The 18,898-nt window shown below is 45.0% G+C and overlaps 1 protein-coding gene across 1 annotated transcript in view; it reads left to right on the plus strand.

The window, feature by feature from the left end:
• The first annotated feature begins 1,930 nt into the window (after window positions 1–1,930).
• The window catches only part of AGFG1 (ArfGAP with FG repeats 1), an 81,897-nt gene continuing 64,929 nt past the window's right edge, over window positions 1,931–18,898 (plus strand). The window contains exon 1 of the mRNA XM_018568503.1: window positions 1,931–2,222. Coding sequence (XP_018424005.1) covers window positions 2,056–2,222 — 167 coding nt within the window. The 5' untranslated portion in view covers window positions 1,931–2,055. The remainder of the gene's footprint in view (window positions 2,223–18,898) is intronic.

Here is an 18,898-nt window from a genome sequence, read left to right on the forward strand (position 1 = left end):
GGGGGATTATGGTGTGGGGTTGTTTTTCAGGGGTTGGGCTTGGCCCCTTAGTTCCAGTGAAGGGAACTCTTAAGGCATCAGCATACCAAGACATTTTGGACAATTTCATGCTCCCAACTTTGTGGGAACAGATTGGGGACGGACCCTTCCTGTTCCAATATGACTGTGCACCAGTGCACAAAGCAAGGTCCATAAAGACATGGATGAGCGAGTTTGGGGTGGTGGAACTTGAATGGCCTGCACAGAGTCCTGACCTCAACCCGATAGAACACCTTTGGGATGAATTAGAGCGGAGACTGCGAGCCCGGCCTTCTCGTCCAACATCAGTACCTGACCTCACAAATGGTCCAACATTCCCATAGACACACTCCTAAACCTTGTGGACGCCTTCCCAGAAGAGTTGAAGCTTTTATAGCGGCAAAGGGTGCGCCAACTCAATATTGAACCCTACAGACTAAGACTGAGATGCCACTGAGGTTAATGTGCATGTAAAAGCAGACGTCCCAATACTTTTGGTAATATAGTGGATAACAATGCAGCAGCTTCAATCACCCCAATAACAATATCACAATCAAATGATGTAATTTGCTGCCACTTTGACCACCTGGGTTAAGGTCTGCTTTAACCCCTTAAGGACCAAGCTTCAGATGCTGGTCTTTCAGTTAAAGGAGAACTATGAGGCGAGTGAAAATCACACAACCTCATAGTTCGAGCCGACGTGTGACAATGAAACTGTCACACGTCAGCTCAATAGGTTGGGGAAGTGAGCGAACGCATACCGTCGCTCCCTCACTTCTTGATCATCTCCCTGCAGAGAGCGGTGACTGTCAGTCAGGGCTCCCTGCAGGGATTCCCCCGCTCCTATCCTCCAGCGCTGACTGGAGGAACAGACAGGGGAGGGGGCGGGTACAGCTGGCTCTGCCTCTAGATAGGCAGAGCAAGCTGTCACTCATGCAGCTGGGTGGCTCACGACAGTAATGTCGGGATCTGTCCCGGCTGCGGCGGTCTCAATATACCGCAAGTCTGTAGCTCGCGATATCTGAGCTTTGGGTCACGGGAGAACGCTAGAATATGTCCTCCCGTGATCCTTAGGAGAACTATGGGGAAAAACACTGACCCCATAGTTCTCTTTTAAGGACCAAAGCAATTTTGTGCTGTGTGTGTTCAAACGCAATCTCCATCTTCCTCATTTACTGCACCAACTCATGTTGATCCAGTGAGCTACTTCTGAAAAACGCTAGTTGCTAGGCTGTCGTGCTAATCTCTGTGAGCTACAGCTGAAAATGCTAGTTGCTGGGCTGTCATGCTGATTCTCTGTTAGCTATTTCTGAAAAGGCTAGCTACCACGTGTCATGCTGATCCTCTTTGAGCTACTTCTTAAAAATCTATCTACCTGGCTGACATGTGGATCCTTTTTGAGCTACTGCTAAAATGCTAGCCCTCTGGCTGTCACGCTTTTTCCTCCCTGGCACATGCAGTCAAAACTCGCTATTTGCATATTTCTTCCCAGCCAGGCAATCAGCATTTTCAGAAGCAGATGTCTGCAGTGGCAGACTCCACGTGTTTCCCAGCACACGTATTACCCTTCCAATTGCTTCCACATTACTCCCATATGCAGAGCAGAGCCTGATGTGAGACTCCAGGCTGAGGAGGGAGAGGCTGACATTTCTTACGCTAATAAAGCACAGCTCGCTTCTCGCATGGTTGCTAGGCAACCAGTGAAGGAATCCGGAAGTAGCTTGGGCAACTTCCGCCTCCCTCCCCGTGACGTTTGTCGCGTGGACTTTGTTTCCGCCTTCCCTTTGCCCTGTGAATGCTCAGGAAAGTTCACACGTACACCCACCCATTGCTGTCTCCCCCGCCCCCCTTCCTCCGCTCCGCAACGCTCTGTGCGATTCTCCCATCTCCCGAACTCGCCCCTGACGTCACGACGCCCGGCCCAGCGCAGAGTCACACCTTACTCTCCGCCCCCTGCGCACGTCACTGGCCCTTGGCTGTGCCTGCTAGGTGCCGCCCGGTGTCTCCCGGTGTGAAGCCGCTACCCGGTGCTCCACCATGGCGGCCAGCGCCAAGAGGAAGCAGGAGGAGAAGCACCTGAAGCTTCTGAGGGAGATGACTAGCCTTCCTCACAACCGCAAGTGCTTCGACTGTGACCAGCGCGGCCCGACCTACGCCAATATGACCACGGGCTCGTTCGTGTGCACGTCCTGCTCCGGCATCCTGTGAGTAGCCGCCGCTGCCTGGTGTATGTGTGTAAAGAATGTGTGTGTGTGCGCGGCCTTTCCTCACTGACAGGCCGGCCTGAGGCCTCCAGCTGCTAGACACAGCCTGTCATCAGCCCCAAACAGCTGCATAGTCACTGGTTACCCGGATCCCTCCACAGCTGGGGGAGGGGATGGTGGTCTGCGGTCATGGTGGGGGTCACAGACACATAGGTTTGGGCTCATCGTTATCGGCTTCTTCCATATTGTGTCAGTGCAGGTGTCCCCTGTACGGGTCTGAGCAAAAGGATAACATCTGCATGGAGTTTTCATGTCCTCCTTGTGCTTGCATGGGGGTAGTCTGGTTTCCTCCCACATGCTGGTAGGTTCAGGTATATGAAAACCCCCATCAATTAACGTCTTATATTTGCTCTATTTTGGTTTGTTAGATTCAATTGAAAGTGTCCTGTTATATCTGTTTGAGTGAAGGTAAATACCTGACAGAAATCCATGGGCCTTCTGTCTTGACCTTTGACCCTGTCTTTGACCTTTTGTGTTGCATTACAAACAGGGTTATCAGCCCTCTGTGGGCGACAGAGCAGCCCCCCCCCCCCGTTTATTATGGGAATGAGCAGAGGAGTAGGTATTCTGTAGCCCCAATCAGAGTGTTGTCACCTTAGCACAGGAAGTGTGTGTGACTGGCAGGATCATCAGGAAAAAAAAAAAGGAAATGAACGTTGCCTTTGCTGATAAGCTGCAGTATATTACCCATTTGTTCTTGGGTTGAGTTATGGTTTAATTGGCCCTGGTATGTGGGACAGGGTACTTGGATTGTAAGCTCCTGGAGCTCAGTGACTGATGGCGCCCCTCTTGGTGATCTGCCCGGATCAAGTCACCTCATTGTACATGCAATTTTATTGTTTACTAAAATAGTTTTACTTGCACTGTCCTGCGTTTGTGTTTTATTGCTGCATGTAAAGGAGACCTTTTGGATGTATACAGAGATCTATGGGTTGTCTTTGGAACCAGCCAGGAGCAACTCTCTTTGAAGATTTGATTACTGATGTGAATGAAGAGTATATAAATACCTGTTATAAAGAATACCGGGGTAGTAATGGGTGCAGGCGCACACGTCGAAGGAATGTCATGTCTCTACTTTCCTTCCTGTCAGTGCAGGGGCCCATTGTACAGTCCTGATCATAGGAATGTCCACCATCCATACTGGGGGTTCCTTCTCTATACTGGGTGACTATTACCTATAGACCTCCATGAAATGCTGCCCATGGCTGAGGTATGTCATGTCTCTACTTTCCTTCCTGTCAGTGCAGGGGCCCCTTGTACAGTCCTGATCATAGGAATGTCCACCATCCTTACTGGGGGTTCCTTCTCTATACTGGGTGACTATTACCTATAGACCTCCATGAAATGCTGCCCATGGCTGAGGTATGTCATGTCTCTACGTTCCTTCCTGTCAGTGCAGGGGCCCCTTGTACAGTCCTGATCATAGGAATGTCCACCTTTCATACTGGGAGTGCCTTCTCTATACTGGTGACTATTACTTATAGACCTCCATGAAATGCCCATGGCTGAGGAATGTCATGTCTCTACGTTCCTTCCTGTCAGTGCAGGGGCCTCTTGTACAGTCCTGATCATAGGAATGTCCACCATTCATACTGGGAGTTCCTTCTCTATACTGGGTGACTATTACCTATAGACCTCCATGAAATGCTGCCCATGGCTGAGGAATGTCATGTCTCTACGTTCCTTCCTGTCAGTGCAGGGGCCCCTTGTACAGTCCTGATCATAGGAATGTCCACCATTCATACTGGGAGTTCCTTCTCTATACTGGGTTACTATTACCTATAGATCTCCATGAAATGCTGCCCATGGCTGAGGAATATATTGTTTCTCCTTTCCTTCCTGTACAGCCCTGAGCACAGAGGGGTCCAGCATTTGTACTGGGCTTCTTCCTCTATATCGGGGTATGAAGGGCTATAGTACATCATGAAGGACTGCACATGGCAGAGGAATTTCATGGTATTTCTCTGGTTTCCTATGAGAACAAAATAAGACGGCAAAGTGCACAGTACTGTGTAAGCAGTGTCCACAGTGTGTGAGGACACGTTTTAGGGAGAGGGGTCCAGGTTAGGCAATGGGTGATGAATTTCGGGGATATTATATATTTTATACACATTATTTAAATATATGGGTTTTTGTTGCACAAGATCCATTGGCTGTTGTCTTGTTCCTGGTCATTGCAGGCACCCCTTCACCTGAGTGCATTCATAGCGTGGTTCTTGCCATATACTTGGGTATCAAGGCGGTGACGCACTGCGCGCGAAGCAGGATGGAGCGGTGGCGCGTAGCCTTTGCGTGCAGTGTGTCTTGTCAGCTTGCGAGAGCGTGCCGAGATAAATAAACTTAATCTTCAGCCAATCGGCTCGCACATCAGGATGCAAAGTCAATTCGATTGTTACGCGCGAGCCGATTGGCTAAAGATGCAGTCCTCCATCTGGCCGCGCTCAGCTCACACACTGCATGCGAACATCCGTGCCTGACGGCTTGGCTTCGCCCTGCACGGCTTCGCATGCAGCGTGTCACAGACTTGAATGTCTAAGGCAGGGGTAGGCAATCACAGCACTCCAGCAGTGGTGAATCTACAAATCACATCATGCCTGTGGCTGCCATGGTCTTGCAATGCATCATGGGACTTGTAGTTCCAGAAGAGTTGAAGTGCCAAGGTTGCCTATCCCTGGTCTGTAGCATTCCACAGAAGGTGACACATGGCTGATGAATGTTATGTGATGTTCCCGGTTTCCTGCCTGTCGGTGGTTGTTGGCCATGATTGTATGGATGATGCCATTACACACTGAGCATCGTAGGGAGCATTATATTCACATTATGGGTTTAATGAGGCTCATACCCATCACTGAGGTATGTCCAGATGTTGTATTGGACACTGTCAATCTATAAATGTGCTAAATATTAAGAGGAAATGTCTTTTGTGCACACTGTACTTTGAGGTTTATCTATTTAGTTCTGTTTACTCTTTATTGGGGGTAGAAAATATAATCTCCCAAAAAAATCCCCCCTCCGCCAGTTTATATACTGTTCTGTGAATGGAGTATAGTAATTCCGTCTGGGATGTGATGTCGCATAACTGTCCTCCATTTACAGACCTGTATGTAAATAGACGCAATGCCAGATCTCTATCTGCTCCGGCTCTCTTTACAACAATGGAAAGGATTCTCCTGCAGCCTTCTGGGATATGTGACATCCGTATAACAGGAGGGTGCAGGAGGAAGAAGAATGAAACATCATCCTCGCCTAGATGACAATGGCAGAGGGGGGCGGGGCTCCGAAAAAGAAGGTAAAATAAAACAATGTGTAGCGTTTGTGGGTTGTAATGCCGCAACGTTTAAAGTAGAATTAAACCTTCGGGTTTTTTTTAATGCATATATCTACTGCTAGCAAGCAGCAGATAGGTTAAAACTTACCTGTGTCTCCGCCGCTCGCTCCTGTCCAAAGGTCTGAAGATTCTCGGGTGGCGGTGAAGGATCATAGGGTGGGCGCATGCGCAGTAGATATCTTCGGCTGGGAGAAGAGGAGAGACACGGAGTAAGTCAATGCAAGCAGCGTGCACCCGCACAGACTCTGTGGGACAGGCAGAGACATGAGTCAGAGCTGGACCAAAGACCGGCACCAGCGCTGGAGGGACTCCTGAAAACTACTGGCAACAAGAAGAAGATGATCGGATCAAGAGGCATCATTGAATGTAAGTCCTTAAAGCAGCATGGGGGGAATGTGACTTTAATGTTACTTTAATCCTAGGGTAAAGGTCTGCTTAATGGGGCTGCATATTGCTGAAGTGTGTTAGGTTTTTGCATTGAAATCCTTGGCTTGTTAGCAGTCACTTTGTCATCTTATTATTGCATTGTAACTTACTATTGATCATGTAGCCGTTAATAGCTCTGGAGTGGTCATGAATATTGACTTGGTCATGGTTTCTAGCCATTGTGTAAATCTGTCATTTTCATGAAGATGCTTAAAAGAGAACCTATGGTTTAACCTTTTTTGGCCATAGTTCTCTTTATTTTGGCCATAGTTCTCTGTGACCCAAACGTCTGCATATGGCGGACTATTGCCTGCTACATGCTTACGGCGCAGAGCTGTACTGCGGCAGGGAAGGATCCAGAAAATATTGTCGGAATCCACCCCGCCAGTTGTGCCTGCCTCACCAGTCAACGAAGAACTGGAGAGGGGAGGGGGAATGGTGACTGACAGTCACTGCTCTCTGCAGGTAGTAGATTGGGAACTTTGCAATCAGTGGTATATATTCACTCAGCTCTCATTCTTGAGAGCCGGCGTATGACAGCTGCAGTGTCGCACGTCGGCTCTAATTATGGGGATGAGTGGATTTCACTTTCCTCATAATTCTCCTTTTAGGACCTTTTACACACTTTTACAAAAATTACATCAGTGTGCAGCTCTGCATGCTTATATGAAATCATCTTGCAAAAATAATTTTTTTTTAATGTTATTACAATTACTGTTTTTCCACTTCCTGGTCCTCTTGGGCATTAGTGATGTAATCTGTGCCCAAGCATTGCATCCTTGGAAGGTGACATCAGCAGAGCATTGCTGGGAAATCTCATCTGTAATCTCATGAGGTCTAAGGGAAAGGCATTTTCCTCCCCTGAGATAATGTTCATGGTCACATGTCCTAGTCACATGTGCCAGAGTTCCAGGAAGTAAAGGGAGATGGGTTAATCTGCCCTTAGTAAACATGGCCACTGTGAGACGAATGGGGAGGAAAATAGAAATAAGATATGCAAAGAACAAAAATCCTGCAATTATCTAGAAGTATGTGTTTGTAGATTGTCATTACTAAACATTTCTTTCAAAGATATTACAATCAGGTGGGCTCTGGTACTACACACTTGTTAGTAGACCTAAAGGAGATTGTACAATCAGATTGTAAAGTGTGTGGTAAGCTTAATATTTACTCCTTGCTGAAAAGTGAATCATTGTGTTCAATTTAAAATTAATCCGTTTCAAATGTACCCGTGCAAAGTTAAAGTCGTATTAAACTCTCAAACTTTTCTTTCAATAATGAATCCAGATCAAACCAATATACATCGCCCAGCAAAGTATTTCATTAAATATTTGACCAAACAATTAGTCATCATGTTTCCGAACAGCTCCAACTCTCTCAGCTCGGCTTCCCTGAACTTCCTGTCCAGTACAAGAACACGAGACAGCAACTGTTCATCTCCTAGCTTGTAGAAGGGAGGAAGGAGGGAGCAGGGGAGTGGATTTCCTTGTAGTGTCTGTGTGTTTGTGGAATAAAGGAAACAAGCACACCGAAAAATTGTGTCCAAACCAAACGTCTATTTAGTGACGCATAGTGTCACAAGAATTACCATTAATAAATAGACACTTGGGTTGGACATGATTCTTAAGTGTGCTGGTTACATCTTCTTTCCTGTATTGATCAGAGCAGCAACACCCACGGTTATTTCAGCACCAGCTCTCGGGGTTTGCCATTAAGGAGTGCGATGGGGTACTTATTGGATATGTGTTTGGAGATACACACACAGGTTAATATTACACACAGGTTAATATTACACACAAGGGTGGCTCCATAGGACCCTGCAAGGGAAAGGATATCGGGTGCAGTGCTCAGGGGACCAGCTGATTCTGCAGGAAACAAAATCATTTAAACATGAAGGAGCAACATCCATTGTAAGTGATTTCATCAACATTTGAAATGGCTTTAAAATATTTTGACTTTAATATCACTTTAAATCTGTTGACTGATAAACAGCCTCCATTATATATAGCATAAGATAGGATTATAATCCAGGCCCCATGCATCCCCTGAAAGGTAAACAATTGCGTCTTTGTAGCCAAGCATAATGTGTTAATAAAGTTTTGTTTCAGTAATGAAAAGCAATGTTAGTTGCCAGGTGGTACGGTCAAGCTCTGAAGTGTGGGCTGTCTGGATGCTGTACAACTCCCCCCCCCCCCCCGGATCAGCTCTTTGAATGGTCGTTGGATGCGATGATATTAAGCACACTGCTTTTTTCAATTATTTTGTTTTCTAGCAGAAGAAAGCTTGTGTCCGTTAATTCATAGCTCTGTGATTGCTGTCATTAGTGGGCTCATGTGAAGCCATGTTGTATGTCGGACATTGACTTTCTGCAGATTCATTAATCCTCGGGTCCTAATCTGAAAGCCGGTATTTATCATTATTTTACAGCTGTACGTTCCCATTCATGGCCGTGCTTATCACGATTACACAGAGGTTAGCTTCTCTAGCTGAGCTGATCGGAAGCACAGCTGATTGGCTGGCCCTTTTCATGCCTGTATGCCTATGAAATGAAAGTGATATCCTTACATGCTGTAAGTACTATCCTTGTCACACTCCTTACCGATATGTCCCTTGTAGTGGGGGGTGCTCGCAGTGACTGCGGATGGCGCTGCGAATGTCAGCAAAATTGTAGAAATGTCTTCAGCACACCAATCCTTTTAAGATAGCAAAAGCTTCATTTATTGAAGTTTTTTGTCATATGACCAAACAAGGATTGGTGTGCTGGTGACATTTCTACAATTATCCTTACACGCTGGTCACATGACTGATTGGTTGCTCCATTGCATGAATTAGTTTAATATTAAAATAGAGTAAAACAATAAAGTAACTATAACAACAAAGATAAGCATTAAAGGCTATGTTCACACATTGCCTGTAGCAGATCTGCAAACGCTCTGTGTTTTTGCTGCAGCCCGTTTTTTCTAGCTTAAAATGGGCTTTTAGGTGCAGCCGAGTGCATTCCAGTGCATTTGCATGCATTTTTGATGCGTTTACATGCATTTAATTTGCCGTCTAGTGCGTTTGTATGCATTATTGATGCATTGTCAGTGAGACATGAGATGAGCAGTATTTTTTTTGTCTGGTCCAGAACAGATTGCGCTGGTGTGAACCATAGGGACACATTTTGATGCTTTTTTGTTCCGGGAGCCAACTGTTCTGGTCCCCTGCTCTCCTGCTGCCCACACATTAAGAATAGATTTTGCTACCTGCACTACTTTTCTGTCTTGGTTGCACATTCAGTAACCCATCGAAACAAATGGGGACACGCGGCAAACACTGGAAAACAAACATGTGTAAATGGCCTTTAACACATCAGGTTTCTTCATCAGACATGATATGCGCCTGATCAAAAGAAACATAATGGTGGAATTTATCAAAACTGGAGCAGACAAAATGTGGAGCAGCTGTGCATGGCAACCAATCAGCTTCTCTCTTCAGTTTTAGTTAAGATTTGAAAATGGAAGAGAGAAGCTGGTTGGTTGCCATGCACAGCTGCTCCAGATTTTGTCTGCTCCAGTTTTGATAAATTCCCTTCGATGAGTGGAATTTACTAAGACTGGAGCAGCTGTGCATGGCAACCAATCAGCTTCTAGCTTTCAAAGCTTACTGAACAAAATGGAGATAGAAGTTGATTGGTTACTATGCACGACTCCTCCATTTATAGTACATTTCCCCCACAGTGTTTACAAAACTTGCTTTTTTGTAATATTACAAGTTGATGGGAGCTTGTTATGCCGTTTGCATGTTGTTCTGGCCTTTCTCAACACAGGTTTGTGTATGCTTGGGGGCCAGTCACTTAAATAGCCGTGCTTCATACCGAATGTTTACACAATACACTTTGAGAAGCACAAAATGCGGTCTGTTTGCATTGAATGGAGGAGCTCATTACCATCCTGTCCCAGACTACACCGACGTTGGCATTGGAATTGTCCGCGGAGTCTTTTGTGCTTCACTTTTCCCATGAACTGGTCACTCTCCGAGTCCACGCCGTACCATTGGAAAGAAGAAGCCCAAGTGCTAATTAGCTATTGATGTGGCTTTAATCCTGCTTTTCCTTCACAACATGTTGTGCGGCGTGGCTGCCAAACCATTGCACATCACGTTTATGTTCTGTGTCTCTTCACAATACGCCGTCACTCTGAATTGGGGTTTGTTTCTGTGTCACAGCTCTGAGATTCAGCGCATTCGTTTGTCTACACGTTCCAGCTTTTTGGGGAAAGCGATGTAAAGATAAAATCTTCATGCGGTTAATTAGAAATTCTGATGGACGAGTTGTTCCTGGCATGCGGGATGCTGCTTGTTATTGGTGAAATGTTTGTCTGCTGTTTCAGTGATAACGCATGTTTCATGTAATAAAGATCCGCTTTTTTTCTTCTAATACTTAAAGTGAATATGCCCTCATTCACACGAGAAACGGGAGGCCCGTACAGATCCGTGCTGCGTGCACGGCTGTATCGGGCCACTTCCAGGAAGGACAGGTGCTGCGTGTGATTTGTAAACAGCAGCCTTTTCTTCTCTATGGGAGTACGCGGCCGTACGCCGTCCTATGCTTACCCGCCCTGCACGTCCGTGCGGGTGTCCCTGCTGGTACACAGACAGGATCCCTCCTGTCAGCGTACGAGTACGGACAGTCGCACCCAGACGTGCATTTCGGGTGAGTGTAGGGGGGCGTACGGCCACGTACTTCCATAGAGGACAGGCTGCTGTGTACAAATCACATGCAGCACCTGTCCTTCCTGGAAGTGGCCTGATACAGCCGTGCACGCAGCACGGATCTGTACGGGCCGGCCGTTTCTCGTGTGAATGAGGGCTAAACTGCAGTTAACCAGTGTTTTTATCCTTCTTTTTTTTTTTTCTGTTGCTGGTCCTTCCAGTAACACACTTCCTGCCCTAGGGTGTCATACTCACTCAGTGTACTGTATGGAGGAGCAACGTTGTCACATTAGGAAAGAAAGGGTGGGAGTACTACAGAACACATCCCCCTTTCCTATTCTCCATGGGGAAGGGAGGGCTGTAGTTCATAGAGCAAATTCAGGCGCAAATGTCCAGTATTAAAAAGGGGATGTATTGCAGGGACAAGTCTATAATTTTGCCACTTTATAGATCATTGGTTCGACCTCATCTGGAGTACGCGGTCCAGTTCTGGTCACCAGTACTAAGAAAAGATGTCCTTGAGTTGGAAAAAGTCCAGCGGAGGGCAACCAAACTAATTAGGGGTATGGAGGACCAGAGCTACGAGACGAGGCTACTAAATTTAAACATGTTCACATTGGAGGTGAGGAGATTAAGGGGGGATATGATCTCCATGTACAAAATGTTCAATGGTGGTAGCAACATTAGCGATAAACTGTTTAAAATTAACTCCGTTACAAAAACTAGAGGCCACCACCTAAAATTGGTGGAAAAAAAATTCCAGCACAAGGGGCGAAGGGGGTTCTTCACAGTAAGATCAGTTAGGGTCTGGAACTCACTGCCACAGACAGTGATTTCAGCAAAGAATGTGGAATTGTTCAAGAAACTTTTGGACGATTTCTTAAGGGACCGTAATATACAGGGGTACAGGTACTCCTAGAATGAGATCCTAATAGGTTGGACTTGATGGACTAATGTCTTTATTCAACCTCAAATACTATGTAACTATGTAACTATGTATGCAAATGATAACATTGTTTCAGATTTCAGAGCAGCGTTGTCAGAAGTTAGGGTGAAAGTAATGAGCATTACAAAAAACAAACCCTGGAGCTTTGAGCCATAATGTGATAGTATGTACTTACCTGCCAACACGATCCAGTGCTGCACTCCTCCCTAACCGGCCCATTATCTTCATGCTGGTCTTCTTCCTGGTTTTGAATCTTTGGCTGCTTGATTGGCATGCGCATGGGAGCTACTTCATCTTGGCATGCGGAGCCTGCTCACTGAGCTGCATATGTGCGGTTCGGTGTACAGGCAGAAATAATTGCTCACAGGCAGCAAAAAGTTTATATGGCAGAAGAGACTTACAACAGTCTGTTCTGCCATAAAAAGCCTGACAGTCGGCATTTGTTTTCCCTTTACTTCCACTTTAAGGGCCTGTTCACATGATTTTCAGGTCCGGACCAGGTGCGGATCTGCAGACGCGGTGCTACTCATGCAGTGCGTTTTTGACGCGTTTTCGGTTCGGATGCTGACAGTTCTTTTTTTCTTTTTTCTTTTTCAAACCGTGGGGCTGTCATAACATGTGGATAACATGACCATCATACAGTTAGTCAACATACAAGATATGTGTAATCACTCACCACATTCTTTCTTCTGGGCACTACTGTACACTGAGTATTCATCATACAGCGCTGATGCTATATTTATCCACCTTTTTATTTTTTTGATGCACATTTTTAAACTGTGTGTGGCGGGGGGTCGTATAGCATTGGCGCATGCTCCATCAATCCGACGAATCGCTCAATGTCCAGGACCATGTTAGTCATGACTGCTGGTTCTCCCAGTAATGCTCCACCACAACCAGGAAGTCCAACGATGATGACATCATAAAAAGTGGACCAAGAATAACATGTTTTTTTTGCTTAGCTGCATTGCGTTGCGTTTTTGACGCCTGCGTGCGTTTCCTGACCGGACAAAATGTGACATGCGGTATTTTTTCAGTCAGGAACGGAACGGACTGCGCACGTGAGAGCTGTAGCCCATAAAACACATAGGGATACATTGGGATGCATATTTAGTGCAGGAGCGTACGGATCAGGTCAGCCTTGTGCTGACTAACCATGGTGCTGTCGTCTTGAAATTTCAGTGATAACGCATGAGCCATAATCATAAATGATATAAAAGTGTTCAGCTCACTATGCTTGTCATTGCTGACAATAACCTTTATTGGAAATAACAATTGTTGTAGCTTAGTGATATGAGAATAAAAGATTGTATATTATACTTCTGATGACAGTTCTTCCCCAATGATAGCTATTTCCTTATGTACTTAGATCAGCCATTCGCAATGGTTTTACCCAAGAGCTCCCAGGGAATCCCTGCTACAAAATGTTATCTACAGTTCGTTGTACATTAGCGCTATATAACAAAACTATTTTCAATTATCATGAAATGAATAATTATAATGGCCCAAAAATATTTGCATTAAAATATTGATATTTTTCTTTGGGTCTGCTACTAAAGCAACATATTGACTTCTGCTCGACTTGCATCCAGATTCTGCTTGACTATGCGAGCACCTATTTAGGGATGACATTAGAGCTGTTAGGCCTCATGCACACAGCCATTGAAGCTGTGGCTGGGGATTCCTGCCGGAAGAACCTGTGGATTCTTTCGGCAGGAATCCCAGGTATGCCTGTACAGATGCAGCCGCTGTGCCCATTCCAGTTAATGACAGGCTGACAGTGGCCGCATCTGTCTGTGGCTGTCCGCATGTAATCTTATATGAATATGGAGCACTCCAGGGATAAACATCTCTCCTGATCTGCAGGTAATCTTTCCATGCATGATTAAATGCAGATAAATGCAGCTGCTGTCAGCCTGTCATTGACTTGAATGGGTACAGCGACCACATCTGTATGGACACACCTGGGATTCCTGTGGTAAGAATCTTCAGGTTCTTGTTGCAGGAATCCCCAGCTGCAGCTTCGATCACCATGTACATGAGGTCTTAGGAACACTTTTTAAACACGCAGATGTGTGCATTTTCCTAACAGCAAATTGTCTACAGAAAATCAGTCTGTCCTTAACTTGTGTAGTAAATATTATAAGTGACCATTTAACAATTGCAAACAATAAGACCATTTAGATAAAATGTCCTGCCATGCAATTGCTCGTCCTGTTTGGCTGGAATTTTGGAAAACTTGATTGCCTGTAGACAAGTGGCTGTGTATACATAGCGATGTCGCCCTAAAGATGGGACCCTGTGTGGCCCCGAAAGCATTGGCATTCATGACAATATGTGACAACCAGTAAAGTGACGTAAGGTCTGATATGATTACGTGTGCGTGCGTTGGTAAATTCTGATTCCTATGTTCATCTTCTAGACGGCACCATCCATGTCATCACTTTAAGCACCACCTTCTAGACGATTGCAATGCTGTATGGAGTTCAGGTTACGATACACTTCCAAGATAGAAATATGGGCGCTGTCTTTCCTAAATTGTTTTTAAACGGTCATGTTCTAGGCCAGTCATCCTCATCCTTCTTCCACTACTTGGCAAGTCACTGACCTGGAACAAGTATATACATATCAGGTGTCCTGACACTTCACAGGCTGCATGCTTGTTCCAGGTCAGAGCACCACTAAGGGACACAAGGTGAAGAATGACAGCCTGCGCCTTCAAAAGCAACTCAACAATGGTAGCTCCCATTGTTTTCTTTTGACCGGATCCCACTAAGCTCTTCTTTTTCTCCTTGTCAATGTGCCTCAGTAGCCCTTTCCATAGAAAAAGGCAAAAGCTTCTGTTTTATAAGGTCCTCCTGGTTCTTGGATTCAGCGGAAGGATTTAGGAAATGATGAAGCTGAGCATACCTGAACCTGGGAAAACCCTCTCTGAGCCATGATTGAATGGGTGCTGTCCCTACTTGTGTGATCTGTAATCTAGGCCTGTAGTTACATATACAGCAGCTTCTCGTTTGTCGAAAGCCAAGCTGGGAGCTGTGTCAGGCCGTTACTCTAGCACGCTTGTGCGTCTAATATTTCTTGTTTAATTAGTCTGCTCTTCTGCACAATGACCTAGACAACATTGTATTCGCAAAGGTGGAAACCATTTCCGCATTGGACTTCATGAGCCTTTAAACAAAGCAGAAGAACAGGTGATCTTTAGAAAATGCTGGATTGTTCTGTTCAGAGACGTACTTCCCTCTCTTGATGAACCAGTTCTCTGGCTCACAGAAAACAGGTCGTGGTCTGTTCTATTTTTATGAAAACGGCAACGCATTCCACATTTCTTGTGTATTTAAATAACCTGTTAATGTTTACGTCTTGCAAAGTAACATTGTTAAACATTGGGCAGAATTTGTAATCGGGTCCGGATTGGAGTTTACCAGTTTGCCTTCTGTGTCCTGGTTTTCGCAGCCAGGATAATTGTTGGCTAAAAAGACAGTTTAAAGGGGACCTGTCAGTAACTTTACAGCTTTACAAATCCATTCCTGATCTGATCCTATCACAATATACAGCAACAGGATCATTCTTCAGAAAGTCTCCATCTTTTATCATTTAAAAGCCATCTTGGTGCTCCAGTCTGTGACTTTGCCTCGGGTGAGATGATGTCATCAGTCTGCTGCAGGCAAAAGGAAGCATTTCCTCAGTCACCTCTTCCTTCCAGACACCTGGGCTTTACATGATTGTGTCATCTCTGAGCCAGCATCTCAGTCTAGGAAGTAGATGGTGACCTTGGATGATGCCTGAACAAAGATGGCTCCATTCGCTGGGAGAGAAAATCAGATGGAGTTGTCAGGATGAGTACTATGATCGGAGTTGAGTTGATACTTGGGAGTGTTACACTGACACATTTCTTCGCTGCACTCGCTGTGACACATTTCTTTTACATTGGAGTGCACTTAAATATTTTCTGAGCTGCTATTTTGATTATCTAAATAACTAGTTGTAAGTTTTTTAGGTAGAAAATGTTACAAGTATGACCGATTAAAAGTGGCTGTAAAATGGTAACGTATGTTGGGTCACATTCACACACGCCACTGTGCTATCCTACAGCAGCTGGTGCGTGGTGCCCGGCATAGTGCTGATCCTGGCACATCCCACTGTGTACTTCTTCTTTCTAATTTTTTTATTCATCTTATTGAAATGTCACAAGTTATACTGACACAGCGGGGTGTGAGGTGGTTGTACCGCGTTGCATCTCGCTGTGCTGAAAAAAGTACTGCATGCTGTGTTTTGAGCACATACCATTGCAACGGGGTAGTGTGAATGGTGTCCATCCATGAAAAAAATTGCTTTGTCTTGCGTTGAGGCTGCGCTAGAAAAAACATTCAACGCAATCCCAACACATCTGGTGTGATTAGGCCCATACTAAATTGCTAGTTTTATTGTCTGTTTCTAAATGTAACAACATTTTTGTTTATAATATCAAATAAGCATTCAGGAACGAATGCGACATGAAATGGCGACCTCAAGAAATGTCTATGGTGTTTTCTGGGTGTTGGGGATTATTATGAGAATTGAGGACTATTCCTAGTAGTTATTTTTATTGCTGTAAACCAAGTCTGGGGTTTGGACACATTAATAACAATAATAATAATTCATAATAAAAAGAAATAAAAAGAAATGTGAGCGTATATGTTAAAGTAAAATTCACCAGTCACTCACTGGTGTTCATAGCTCTAAGCCCTCGTTCACACCTGAACGTTTTGTAGCGCGTTCTACGCTCGAAGAACGCTCTACAAAACGCTCAAAAAATATAAATTGCATTGGAGTCAATGGACTCGTTCCCACCTTGCCGTATTTCCGCCCGTCCCGAACGCGCTACAAAACGGCCCACGCCTGAAAAGGTACAGGTACTACTTTGGGCCGTTTTGTAGGGCGTTTTCCATTGGAATACAGCCAAGTAGCCTTCGGAATCGCGCGACGGTCACGTGACTTTTTTTTTACCGCGAATCGCGGTAAAAAAAACGCGCGACAGACGCGCTTTTGCAATACGCCTAGGTGTGAACCCAGCCTAAGGCCTTGTTCACACCAAGCGCGTTCCAGGAGCAGAGCAGTTACAGACCGGAGCAAAACTGCGTCCAATGTATTTCAATGGTATTTTTAGCTCCAGTTCACATCACAGCGTTCAGTGCCAGAGCAGGTAAAAAAACGGCCCTATTTTACCTGCCCTGGAACGCACTGAAAGCCCATTTTAAAACCAAAAACGTCCCGGAACGCATCAAAAACACGGCACAACCCACTGCACTGTGTGTGCAGAAACTCATGCAGATCTGCTCTGCATTTGGTGTGGACAAGGCCTAAGGCAGTGGCAGACAAGCTTGGCACTTCAGCTGTGGTGAAACTGCAAAGCCTATCATGCCTCTGGGAGTCATGCCTGTGGCTGAGTCCCTCAAAGCCTCTTGGGACTTGTAGTTCCGCAACAGCTGACATGCTGAGCTTGCCTACCCCTGCTGTAAGGTATTTTTGGGTGGGAAAGAGTCTCACTGAAAGCGGATAGAGCCAGAGCTTTGCTGTCACATGACCACATAGAAAAAACATTGTGATTCATTAGAAAATGTACGGGGAGGGAACATTTACAGGTTGGGTTACTGTGTAGCCTTTCCTTCTACTTTTATTCTGTGAGCCAGCTTTCAGTTTTAAAGTGTGTTTTGCATGCATTTTTGATGCATTTCCATGCATAGCAGTGTGTTCCAGACCAAAGAAAATGAGATGAGCAGTATTTTTTTTTGACTGGAACGGACTGCGCTAGTGTGAGCAGAGCCCAGAAATATCATAGGGATACATTGGGATGCTTTTTTTGGTCCAAGAAAAAACTGTTCTGGTCTGGACATGATGAGGACATGGTGTGAACAAGCGCTAAGTGAAGGACAGGTTCACCCAAAATGAATATTTCATGTTTCTGTGTTATTGGGAAAAGCAGTCACATATTAAGTTCTTATCTCTCAGGGATTACAATGGCAAATATTTTCACCAGGTAAAAAAGCTACAAATTGTCACAAAGCTTTTGGCGGAGTTGCAAATATTTGAGTTATATATTCAGTGGTAGCAACTTTGTTTGTCGGTTGCATCATTCATGGACTTGGCTGCCACTTTAAAATAGAAAGCAGATCAGTGGGATCATGTGACCTGACGTTATATCAGCGCTGGGCAAATTCAGAAGCCAGTCTGTCCAACCCAGGAGCCAGCAGCATTTTTTAGAAGCCATCTCAATTGACGGCAACTAGAGAAAACCCGCAAACGTTAGGCACCAGCTGTAACTTTTAAGGAGCATTAGTTACCAGGGTCCTGGGATTGGTCCAGCCTTGCTTTTATAGGATGATCTTTTGGTACGTTGTTTTTTTTTTATATGTAAAACATTTTACATTGCATGCACTGAACAAATGCTTTTAGGGCTGCAGCTAACGATTATTTTCATAATCGATTAGTTGGCCGATTATTAAGTTCGGTTAATCGGATAAAAAAGAAAAAAAAAAGGCCCCAGTGATGGACTACTCGTTTGTATTGAGATTATAGTCCATCACAGGAGCAAGCTTGGCGCGGTGGAAGTAAAAACAAAGTGTGGTGTGCAATATAGTACATTAAACAGCGGCGCAGAATATGTAGCCAACGTTTTCAATCGTCGATTTTAATCGACTAAATCGATTAACTGTTGCAGCTCTAAATGCTTTTCTCTGTTCTTTTGACTTCTCTAAAGATCTTTTAATAGGTAAAGATACCTAGAGACATTAGCTGCTCAGCTGTAGGATCATACAAGGTCCAACCACTTCGCAATCTCTACTGAGAACATGCATGGTATGAAGAAGTTTATCAGATACAGGCCTTTCTCATGCGGAAAAAAACAAAACAACCCAGCAAAAGACTGCCTCCTAGTAATCTTGGGCAGTGGTTTCTGCCACACATGAGTAAGGCCTGGTTCACACCTAGGCGTACTGCATATGCGCGTCTGCCGCAAGTTTTTTTTACCGCGATTCATGGTAAAAAAATCGTGCGACAAACGCGAGTTTCCGAGGGCTACTTGGCTATATCCCAATGGAAACGCGCAACAAAAACGGCCCAAAGTAGTACATGTACCTTTTCAGGCGTGGGCCGTTTTGTTGCGCGTTAGGGACGGGCTGAAATACGCCAAGGTGTGAACCAGACCCATTGAATACAATGGGATTTAGATGTTTGAGCGTTTTG

The sequence above is a fragment of the Nanorana parkeri genome, unplaced genomic scaffold, assembly GCF_000935625.1.
Source record: "Nanorana parkeri isolate BGI_ZX_2015 unplaced genomic scaffold, ASM93562v1 scaffold1199, whole genome shotgun sequence".
In the NCBI taxonomy this organism is placed as follows: domain Eukaryota; kingdom Metazoa; phylum Chordata; class Amphibia; order Anura; family Dicroglossidae; genus Nanorana; species Nanorana parkeri.